Source organism: Malaclemys terrapin, chromosome 13, assembly GCF_027887155.1.
Source record: "Malaclemys terrapin pileata isolate rMalTer1 chromosome 13, rMalTer1.hap1, whole genome shotgun sequence".
In the NCBI taxonomy this organism is placed as follows: domain Eukaryota; kingdom Metazoa; phylum Chordata; order Testudines; family Emydidae; genus Malaclemys; species Malaclemys terrapin.
In genome coordinates, this window is record NC_071517.1 from 37,525,386 (window position 1) to 37,537,400 (window position 12,015).

Below are 12,015 nucleotides of genomic sequence, written 5' to 3' on the forward strand. Positions count from 1 at the left end.
ATTCACGGCAGGCAAAGAATTCCTCCCTTTGTTATCCTGCAGGGCTCACTTTGTTTCTTAAAGCTGGGATGCCTCCCTGCCCCTCCACAGCCTCTTCTCCAGCACATCACAATCATCAAGTAGTCCTCATGCCTCCCAGAAATTCATTTCCCATACTGCCCTGCAATGCAAACTACACTTCCCATAATGCTCTGCCACGCATACTGCTTTCCCCATAATGCTCCACCACAAACACTACATTTCTGATCAGGCCCAGGCCCAGAGACTACAGCTCCCACAATGCCTTGCGATGCAAAACGCTGTTTCACGGCAAGGGAGACTACACTTCCCATAGTTCTCTGCCACACAGACTGCCCTTCGGAGTTTGCTCTGCAACAAAGAGTGCGTGTCTTTATGCCTTGCAGTGGAGACTGCATTTCCCACAGTGCATCTGTGATGGAAACACAAAAGGCAAGTGGGATGCAGGTTCTGCTACCCCCGGTGCATCAGAGAAGCATCTCTGGTTGGCTGGGGCTGCTCCCCAATTACCCCTGGGTGCTTGGGCACAGGGCCCTCTCGGTATGAATCCAGGTAAGTGCTGGGAAGGGGATTGATGGTAGGTGCAATGAACAGACAGCTCAGGGAAGGTAGCCAAGGAACCTTGATGTAGGTCAATACAGCAGTTGAGCATTTTGCAGCCTGACCCCTAAGAAGCTGCTTAGAGAGCAAGGTGCTCTGTTTGGGGCTGGACTGCAGGACCCCTGTATTTGCCAGCTGAAATCATTCAAGAACCAGTCAGCCCCCCAAAATCATGAGACTGCTTTCAACTAATGAGGCTTTAAATAATAAACACATTATTATTCATTATTATTAATAATTTTATTTATTTTATTATTATTACTACTAATTATTATTTTATTATGGTTTATTATTTGCCTTCTGGGTTTTGAGACTCAAGAACCAAGTTTTCAAGCTTTTCTCTTTAACCTTGAGGCTAGAAATGTACTTTTTTGAAAAGAAAAAAAATTAAAGCTGAGATTCTTCCATAATCATCTGACTCTGGGCACTGGGGCTTTGAGGAAAACACTAAACATCATGAGGCTGGAGATAAAAATCAGACGTTGGCATCACGGCAACAGTCACCCAGCTCCTTAGTTGAGCCAAGATTTTGCAAAGTGACTTAATGATTTTCAGTGTCCATCTTAACGGGGCCGGATTTTCAAAAAGTGCTGAGAACTTATCCTCTGAAAAATCAGGGCTTCTTTATCGTGTGTCAGGTTAATCATCCAAAATTCAGCAGCTGCTTTTGAAAATCTTGGTCCGGTAGCTCCATTGACGTTAGTGGGGCAGTGCCAATGTGCACCAGCTAAGGAGCTGGTTCTACAGGCTCCTAGTACAAATCCAGAAGTGGGAATGGGAAGGAGCAGAAGAGCCTAAAAAGTAGACCTTCCCCCACAGCTCACGCTTCTCAGCTGGCATTGTGAGAGCTCCTCTCCTGTTTCAACTTTAGCTATCGGTTCTCTACAGCCGCCCATCACCGTAGTGTCTGATCATCTTCCACTTAAAATTCTGTGCAGGAGCAAAGTCCCTAGTGGACTCCTTAGACTCTCTGGCACCTTTTGAGGGTCAGAACTATGCTTGTGGATAGGAGTGAAACTCATTTTAGGACATAAGAAGGGCCATACTGGGACAGACCAAAGGTCTATCTAGCTCAGTATCCTGCCTTCCAACAGTGGCCAGTGCCAGGTGCTTCAGAGGTAATGAACAGAACAGGTAATCATCAAGTGATCCACCCCCTGTCGCCCATTCCCAGCTTCTGGCAAACAGAGGCTAGGGATACCATCCCTGCCCATCCTGGCTAATAGCCATTTGATGGACCTATCCCCCATGAATTTACCTACTTCTTTTTTGAACCCTGTTATAATCTTGGCCTTCACAACATCCTCTGGCAAAGAGTTCCACAAGTTGACTGTGTGTTGTGTGAAGAAATACTGCCTTTTATTTCAAACCACTTTGTAGCATCCTGAGGACCACACCACTAAACCTGGCTAGAGAACAGAATTTTGGTTCTGTGAAATTTTGAGTGTTCAGGAAACGTTTTGGCCAAAATTGGGACAAAAAGCCAAAACCGTTAAAATTGTCGTGAAACTGAAGTCCTGCAATATTTTACTTCAGAAACATTGAAATGTTTCCGCAGTGAGAATGGTGTTTCCTAAATATGCTCCTCTGCTCCAGGGCAGGCTGCCTTGGAACAAGGACCCTCGAAACCTGCCTGATTTCGCTTGAAAGTTTCAATAGAATCGGGACATTCCTACAGAGAACATTTCAATTCTGTCAAAATATTTCCTGGTGAGAAAACGGTTCCATTGGAAAATTTTCTGCCAGCTCTAGCCGGCGACCCAGTACTTTGGGTATAATGATGATGAACCCCTAAATGTACCTTATATTTGGCATCTCTGTGGTAGGACTAGTTTGCTGGCATTGTTCTTAGAGGTGACCAGATAGCAAGTGTGAAAAATCAGGACAAGGTGAGGGGGTAATAGGCGCCTATATAAGACACAGTACCGAATATCGGGACTGTCCCTATAAAATTGGGACAGGTGGTCACCCTAATTGTTTTCCTTTTCCTGGAACCTTTCTGCTATTGATTTACTTAGTAATAGCGAGGTTAATTAATCATTGGAGCAATTTGCCAACAATCACTGTGGATTATCTGTCTCTGGCAATTTTTAAATCAAGATTGGATGCTTTTCTAAAAGATACGCTCTAGTACAAACAGAAATTATTCTGGGGAAGTTCCCTGGCCTGGGTTCTCTGGCCAGGAGGTCAGACTAGATGATCACAATGGTTTCTTATAGCCTTAGACTCTGCATTATTTGTATTACATAAGATCTAAAGGCAGCAGCTGAGATCTGGGTGCACTACAAACACACAGTGAGACTCAGTCCCTGCCCCAAAGACCTTATAGTCTAAATAGACATGATAGGAAGGGGAGGGGGGGAAGGACTATTATTCCCATTTCACAGATGGGAACTGAGGCTGGCATTTTCAAAGGTTACCTAAGGGAGTTATTAAAATGAATCAAGAATTTGTTCCTGAAATACAATGAAAGTTGGATGTCTATTTCACATAGGCGCCTTTAAACATCCCAGCCTAAGTGAACTGTCCAAGGTCATACAGGGAAGTCTGTAGCAGAGCTGGGGAATGAAACCAGGTGTCCTGCGGCCCTGCCCCTTTCCTTAACTCAAGACCATCAGCCTTCCTCGTACTGTGACCTTGTGTTGTCATTTACACGCGTGTAAAGTGTGTGAAATAAGCAACCCTTTCCAAAAAGATTTCAAGGTCAGAAGGATCATTCGGATCCTCTAGCCCAGTGGTTCCCAACCTTTTTGGGCTCAGGAGCCATTTGTCAATGTTTGTGGCCTGTCGCGACCCAGTAAATAGGCTGGGGGTGGAGGCTTGGGGGTGGGTTCAGTTGGATCCTGCACCCTAGGGGGGTTCGGTCCTGCTCGGCGCTCGCCCCACAGTGGCAGCTCCTGCAACTCCCATGCTGTGGGGCTGGTTGGGCTTGGCTCTCCACTCCGGGCACTGTGACTTCTGGGTTAGCAGCGCTGCCCCTGACTGGACCCAATCTGTGTGAGTGGAGCTGTGCCCTGGCTCATGGGGTTGCAGGGGCACTCACTCAGGTTTGGCCTACCCAGGCTCCCGTTGCCATGACAGCTGGGCCAAACCTGAGTGGCACTGAGAGGTTGCAGTGCCTGGAGCGGGGAGGCAAGCCCAGCAAGCCCCGTGGGACAGGAGCCGCAGGAGCTGCCATGCGACCCTTTGAAACATTCTGGAGCCTCGGCGCCAACTTCTAGTTTTCCCTGGGGGTGCTCCACCCCCCTTTGCCCTGAGGCCCTGCCCCCATTCCACCCCTTTCCCCGAAGGCCCCGCACTCGCCTCTTCCTGCCCCTCTCTGCCCCCCTCCCAAGGCCCCACCCCCACTCCACCCCCTCCGCCAAGGCCCCGCCCTCACTCCACCTCTTCCTGCCCTTGCTCTGCCCCCTCCCCTGAGGCCCTGCCCTTCTTCCGCCTCTTCCTGCCCCAGCTGCACCCCATTCCCGAGTCCTCACCTGCCCATCGCTGGCTGCTCTCCGCCCTCCTGCAAGCCTCCAAACAGCTGTTTTGCGGCTGCACCAGCACCCACTTTTTTTTTTCCGCAGGTGCTCCAGCCCCAGAGCACCCACCTATGTTCTGGAGACCCAATTTTGGGTCCCGATCCACGGGTGGAGAAATGCAGATCTAGTCTGACCACCTGAATAGCACAGGCCATTTAATTCCGCTCCATGATTCCTGTGAGGGGTCCAATAGCTTGAGGCTATGCCGAGATCCGGGCATTTTTAGGGATACGGCGTCTGCTTCTGCACCTTATCGAGTTTCCCCAACCCCCGGTGCTGAGGTTTCCTTTCTTCCCAGCCCAGAGAACGACTCGCCTTCAGATTCTCTCTTTTTATCCCAGCAGCTGACGGGCTCGAGCATGAGAACGAAGAGACGAATCCCTGGCAGGGAGGTCCGGAGCATGCGGAACCACGCGGGGCGTTCTCGGGAAGATCCGAAGGGATTGCTTCTCAGGGGGGAAAAACCGGGGAGAGTCGGCGCAGGCCCGGGAGGCAGCACCCAGCAAAGCAAGAGGATAAACGTGCCTGCCATCGGCGAGCTCTCAAGGGACCCCAAGACAGCAATGCGGTCGCCGCCGAGAAACCCTATAAATGCAGCGTGTGTGGCAGGAGCTTCTCTCAGAGCTCCAACCTCCTGACTCACCAGAGGCTGCACACGGGCGAGAGACCCTATAAATGCACCAGCTGCGGGAAAAGCTTCAACACTAGCTCAGCCCTCATCGTGCACCGCCGGACCCACACCGGGGAGAAATCCTACCGCTGCCCCGACTGCGGGCGGAGCTTCAGCGAGGGCTCGGTGCTGATCAAGCACTGGCGGACCCACACGGGTGAGAAGCCCTACAAGTGCTCCCACTGCGGGAAAGGCTTCAGCCAGAGCTCCAACCTGCACGCCCACCAGCGGGTCCACACCGGGGAGCGGCCCTACCACTGCGCCGACTGTGGGAAACACTTCAGCACCAGCTCCAACCTCAGCGCCCACCAGCGGGTCCACACCGGGGAGCGACCCTACAAATGCCCCGAGTGCGGGCGGAGCTTCAGCCAGCAATCCAACCTGATCTCCCACCAGAGGACCCACCTTGAGGAGAAATCCCACCTATGCTCTGACTGCGGAGAAGGCTTCAGCACCAACGCCCAACTCCTGACCCATCGGAGGAGCCACGCGGGCGACAGGCCTTATAAATGTCCTGACTGCGAGAAAAGCTTCCCCAGCCGCTCCGCCCTGATCACCCATCAGAGGACCCACACGGGAGAGAAACCCTACGAATGTCCCGATTGCCAGCGGGGCTTCACCCGGCGCTCGGACCTCAATAAGCACCGCCGGGTCCACACAGGGGAGAGACCCTTTAGGTGTGCCAGCTGTGGGAAAAGCTTCAGCCAGAGCTCCCACCTCATTACCCATAAGAGACTCCATGAGGAGGCAAAGCCCTATAAAAGTTGCATGAGCACCACGCCGACAGTCCTCCAGGAACACGATTCCGGTAAAGATACCCAGAGCCGGAGAAGCGTTGGCCAGAGCTCGGCAGAGACCAGCGATGGGGAATCCCACCTAGCGGGGAAGCCCCATCAATGCCCCGACTGCGGGGAAAGGTTCGACGCCAGCTCCGAGCTCAATGTGCATCGGCGAACGCACCCACAGGAGAAATCTCGTCCACGTGCTAACGCCGTGCAAAGGTTGAGTGGCTCCAATCACAATGCACGAGAGGGAGCTGACCCAGAGGAGGAAGCTGATCTGGGGAAAAGATTGAAGGCGAGCCCAGCACCCCCCAATACACATCCCAAAACCCCGCTGGAGGAAGAGTTCTCTCTGTGCATTAGCACTGAGCAAAGCCCCCAACCCACCAGCTCCAACGTCAGTGCACGTCAGAGATCCCACTCAGAGGGGGAATCCTTTCCATGCACTGTTACGGAGCAGAGCCCAGTGCCGGCTGCCCGCCAGGCAGAGCCAAGGGGCCGCAAGGCACGCTCTGATCCGAGCTCGGCCCCTCCGCACCGTCCAGCGGCAAAGCCCTTCAGGTGCTCCGAATGCGGGAAGAGCTTCAGCCAGAGCTCCAACCTGATCAAACACCAGCGGACCCACACGGGGGAGCGCCCCTACACCTGCGCCGTCTGCAAGCGGAATTTCAACACCAGCTCGACGTTGATTGTACACCGCCGGACCCACACTGGGGAAAAATCCTATCGGTGCCCCGACTGCGGGCGCAGCTTCCGGGACAGCTCCGTACTGATCAAACACCAGAGGATCCACACGGGAGAGAAACCCTACAAATGCTCCCACTGCGGGAAAGGCTTTGCCCAGAGCTCCAATCTTCACGCCCACCAGAGGACACACACCGGGGAGCGGCCCTACCACTGCCCCGACTGCGGGCGGGGCTTCAGCCAGCGCTCCAACCTCATCACCCACCAGAGGACCCACACGGAGGAGAAATCCTACCTCTGTCCCAACTGCGGGGTTGGCTTCGGTTCCCGCCCGGCCCTGGCAGCCCATCAGAGGGCCCATGCGGAGGGCAGGCCCCACCAATGCTCCGACTGCCAGAGGAGCTTCGCCCGGCGCTCAGACCTCGTTAAGCACTGGCGGACCCACACAGGAGAGAGACCCTACCTGTGCCCCCAGTGCGGGAGAAGTTTCAGCCAGAGCTCCCACCTGGTGGTCCATCAACGATCGCATCTGCCGGAGAAGCCTTACAAATGCACCGACTGTGGGAAAAGCTTCAGCACCAGTTCTCACCTCCTTGCCCACCAAGGGACCCACACGGCGTAGCCACCTGGCACTGGTGTGGTCCTAGAAATGTCAGGCTGGACTGGGCCTCGAGAGGACATCCAGTCCAGCCCCACCAGCGGAGGCAGGACCAAATACACCTAGCCCATCCCTGACAGGTGTTTGTCCAACCTGCTCTTAAAAACCTCCAGTTGGTGAGAGTCCCTCAATCTCCGTAGGTGGCCTGTTCCAGAGCCGAACTCCCCTTAAGTGTTAGAAAGTTTTTCCACATATCTGGTCTAAATCTTCCTTGCTCCAGATCAAGCCAATTACTTCCACTGGGACAAATAATACTGTTGCCTTCCTATAAATCACTTTTCACCTGTAGAGTTCAAAGCACTTCCCAATTTCTAATCTATATATCCTCACAGCACCCCTGAGATGTAGGGAAGTGCTATTATCCCCCGTTTTACAGATGGGGGACTGAGATGCAGAGAAGCTAGGTGGCTAACTTGAGGTCAGACCCGTGGCCCAGCAGGAAGGTGAAACTGACTTGCCCATGTCCTAAGCCAGAGCCTTTACCATTGGACCATCCTTGCCCTCAGGTAGCTGAAATCATAGGCGCTGACTTTCTAATGTGCCAGAGGGTGCTCGCCCCTGCTCCACACCAGGCCCCGCCCCCACTCCACTCCTTACCTCGAGGCCCCACCCCCACCGTACCTGTTCCAGCCCCCTCCCCTGAGCGCACCCTGCCCTCGCTCCTCCCCGTCCCCCCAGTGCCTCTTGCATGCCGGGGAACAGCTGATCCACGGCGGGCTGGAGGTGCTGGGAGGGAGGGGGAGGCGCTGATAGGGGGGAGCACCCATTATTTTTTTCCTGTGGGTGCTCCAGCCCTAGAACACCCACAGAGTTGGCGCCTATGGCTCAAAGAGGGGAGGAACAGGGCACTGGGGGAGATCTGGATTCTCCCTGTGTGACCTTGAGCAAGGTACTTAGGGACCATCCACACTGTCATTGTAATTCCCAGTTTGGGTAGATGTACACACCCTCGCTTTGATCAAGCTAGTGTGCTCAAAATAACAGCCATGCTGCCGCAGCATGAGCTAGCAGCTGGAGTACAATCCCATCCGAGACCCTAGCTACGTACTCGGGTGGCTCGCCAGTCCTGTCCCCCTCCCCCCAGCCCATGGCAGCTACACTAGGAGTGGCAGAAGGTTCCTAAAGAGGGGGGGCATTGGTGCTTGAACCGTGGCCCCACCCTCATGCCGCGCCTTCTCCCCTAGGCCCCGCCCTCGTGCCGCCCCTTCCCCTGAGACTCTGCCCCACCTCACCTCTTCCCTCCATGACCCCACCCCCTGCTCACTCCTCTCTGCCCTCTTCCCCCGCCCCTGTCATTCACCCTTATGGCCAGTAAAAAGGGATGGGGCCATGGCCCCCTGGTTCCCCTGCATTCCGGTGCCCCTGAGCTACTCCACTGTTATTAGCATGCTGGCTCCATCAAAGGGAGCACATGTACAACTACCCACACTGGAAATTGCAGCTCCAGCTTTAATAGAAACACGTCCTTAAGGCTACATTTTTCAAAGTGCCTAAAGATTGAAGTCAATGGGAGTTAAGTCCCTTATGCAGGTGTGGTGCCTTTGAACATCCCGTTGAATGCCTTCCTGCATCTTTACAGGTTTCAGAGGGGTAGCTGTGTTAGTCTGTATCAGCAAAAAGAACGAGGAGTCCTTGTGGCACCTTGGAGACTAACAAATTTATTTGGGCATAAGCTTTCGTGGGCTAGAACCCACTTCACCAGTGCCACAAGGACTCCTCGTCGTTTTTCCTGCATCTTTAGGCACTGAAACACCTTTGAAAATCTAGCCCCTTGTGCCTCAGTTCCCAATCTGTACAATGGGGATAGGAGCACCCATCTTACACAGTGCATTAAAGATTGCAAAGTCTTTGGATACTAGGCGAAGGGGGGCCCGATAAGTACCCTTAGAATACATTATTGTGCCATGAATGTAGAGACCTTTGTCATGCTTGAAATTGTGTTGACAGCTAGTCACTGGTTGGCATTTTCTGAGCAGAAAATATTTCGTTAATGGTGGGACCTGGGGTGCCTGGGGCAGCCCTCACTGAAAATGCCAAGATCAGGGCAGGTTGCAAAAGGAGAACAGATTCTCCCAAAACTGGTGATTAACAATGAAGTTAGACTCCCCAGCCAGTCCCAAACTCTGCTCCTGATCCCCCGCATTGGTTGTTGAGAAAAAGAACTCACACAGCCCCCTTCATTGCATTCCAGTTCTCTGGCTCCCAAGCAGCACCTAGATCCAGTACAGTGAGAAGTTATTTGAAACTCTGCTCACTATAGAAAATGTTCTTCTGAACCCCAAAGGGTCAGTCACATTGCCAGGTCAATATTAGTTTGGATCTTATCCAAAATACCAGGCTGCCAGCCAATCCTTTAGCATCTAAAACTAAAGGTTTATTATAAGGAAAAAGAAAGAACAAGAGGAGAGTTGTTAAATGGTAAAGCAATCAGATACATACAGAGACTTCAAAGTCCGTATACCAGATTCTTAGCAGTATTGATGAGTTTGCTGGCTTGAGAGTCCCTCTGGAACACATCCACAGCTTGGATGGGTCATTCAGTCCTTTGTTCAGAGCTTCAGTTTGTAGAAAAGTTACTCCAGAGGTAAGGAGCAGGAATGAAGACAAAATGGAGATGATGCAGCTTCCCTTTATATTCTTTTGCCATGTGACTTGTACTTCCTGTGTTCCAAACACAAGCTTCACAGCACATGCCATGGAAAAGCCATAGAGGTCCCTTCCATAGGCATGCTTCTCCATGTCTTGCTGACTCATACAGTGTAGTCCCTGGTTTCTTTCAATGGGTTCATTGTACAGCTGATGACCCTGGATAGCCATCGAACAGGCTAGGCAGTGCTGATGCCAATCAGTCTGGGGGTGTCAGCCAGAAACATAGCACAAGTTGGAAATAAAGATATACTTACACATCTATAACTCACAATGCAAAGGTGATACAAACATCTAAAGAAGATTATCATACTTGGCAAAGTATAACATTTTTGCAGATACCTCACACGGCATATCTGGTCAGATTCCTTGCAATTTTATAATATTGGTATCAACACTATCATATAAAGTGTCCCCCATATTCCGTACAGCGTCACAAATGGAAAATCTCGTTTCATCAAAACAAATAAAATAGCGTTCCTCTGGGAAACTGGGCATTTCCCCCTGGGAAATCCCCAAGCGGGGAAAAGCTAGTGGGAATCTACTTTCCAACTTGAATTCCAGCTGGAAAAAGTTGGGAAACAGTCAGAAAATGTGAGAAAATAGGATTCTCTTACTCTCCCTCTCTTTTTCTAATAGTCCCATGGGAAAACTGGAATTTCCCACTGGGAAAACTTCCCATAGGACATATGCCCCTGAAAATTCCTCTGAGAATCAATACAGGGGTAGTTGTGTGGAATTCTATGGCCTATATAAAGCAGGAGATCAAACTAGATGATCAAATGGCCTCTTCTAGCCTTAAAATCTAGTAAACAAATTCCCTTTTTCCAACCAGGTCTAATAACTTCATCGCTAGCTAGGTCTGGCTAATGGATGTGGCCCTTTAGCCCAAGCAGAAGGTGCTTATGCTTTTGGATAGAGGTCAGGGGGTTCAGTCCTCACAGATGGTCAAATTCCCTACAAAGTGTTAAAAATTCCAATCTCCGTGTCCGCATGTACCATTGCTGCTCAGAAAACCTGCCGGAACCGAACTTGAGACTTCTGGAGCTAAAAGCATGAATTGGTACAGCCTGATCGAAAGGAGAAAAGGAGGCTGCATTTGATAGTCAAGTTTTATTTATAAAAGTTTTAATAAACAATTAATAGCTGTTAGAAGCATGTTACAGATGTGATTAGTATGTGCTCTAGGTGCATCAGTTGAAGGTTATAAGCATGTCCGTGGGAGTCAGTATCGATGGTTATAAGCAATCTATTGATCTGTCGACCTGTCTAAATGGGGAGGAGGAGGTCGCATACTTCTTTGCTTCTGTAGGCTGAATTTATTGCACATACCAGAGACCTCTTGCATCCCTCCAGTCCACCCTCCTTTCCCCTCTATTTCAGCGACTCCCTGTAACTTTCCCCTCCTTTCCTGGTTAGTTTTCGTTCTGTCCGGGAGATGAGTCATTCGGGGTAGCAACATTTTAAACTCTGTTGGGAGGAGGAGCAGGGATGTTGTTATGCTGGAAGGTGTTAGGGGGTGCAATCAACCTGTTGTTTGATCTACAGACATTTACAGAGGTGCTTGAAGCTGTGGCTAGGTGAATCAGATGGAAGGGGTTCCCCGTGCCCTCTACTTTTCCCCTTCTTGTTTTCTGATTTTGTTCCCCCAGAATCAATCGGATTGTGACCACTGACATCTAGAACGTTCCCATATATGTTGGAATTGATCAGGTGCGGTGTTCCGACATTACCACGTTACGAAAGATAAACGGAGAAATGTAGTAGAGTGTCAGGCTTTTGAACTCCCAGCCAACAATTGAGTGACCATTTCTTGAAATGCTCTGTTAATCCTTTATTAACCTGTAATAAATGTCACCGTAATAAAAAGTCTGAGCCGGCAATCTCCATTTCCTCCAAGGCTATAGTGGACTCAAAACTTCTGTATCCTGCCTAGCCAATAGAGGTGGACAGAGAACCACTCTTTGTGAGTGAGTGAGGGGTACAATTGCGTGAGAGCCAGTCTCAATTTTTAAGAATATTTCTTACTGTAACCCTTCTGCCAAGTGGAGTCAGCAGCAACCACGACTGGGTTCTATACCTAGGGGTTCCTTTCCATCGATCCAACACACAACTGGCTCGAGCTCCCACCCACAATAACCTGGGACAATTGCACACCACCCCTGGCCACCTCCAAGAAGCAACACTTCCCTTCTCGCAAGCACAGAGTCTGAGCATAGAAAAGAAACTTTTCATAAAAGGAGGGAAGTCACCCGGCATTAATTAGGGAAAACGCCGCAATCAGGATTCATAAACATAAAACCGTGGGCAAAACACCCACCCCAGAGCACGTTGGGCAGTGTTCTTTTGCCTCAAGTTCTTAAGTGCATCAACCAAAACTTCCTTTAATATGCTGCTCCCATCTGCTTCCACCACACCCCACTCACGGTTGTTGTC

General features: G+C 51.0%; 1 protein-coding gene across 1 annotated transcript; it reads left to right on the plus strand.

Moving 5' to 3' along the window:
- Nucleotides 1-448: 448 nt before the first annotated feature.
- Nucleotides 449-7,758, plus strand: LOC128847761 (zinc finger protein 271-like). Its single transcript, XM_054047451.1, has 2 exons — nt 449-570; nt 4,481-7,758. The coding sequence occupies exons 1-2, from the start codon at nt 561-563 to the stop codon at nt 6,895-6,897; spliced, it is 2,427 nt and encodes an 808-aa protein (XP_053903426.1). The 5' UTR covers nt 449-560; the 3' UTR covers nt 6,898-7,758.
- The last annotated feature ends 4,257 nt before the right edge of the window (nt 7,759-12,015 follow it).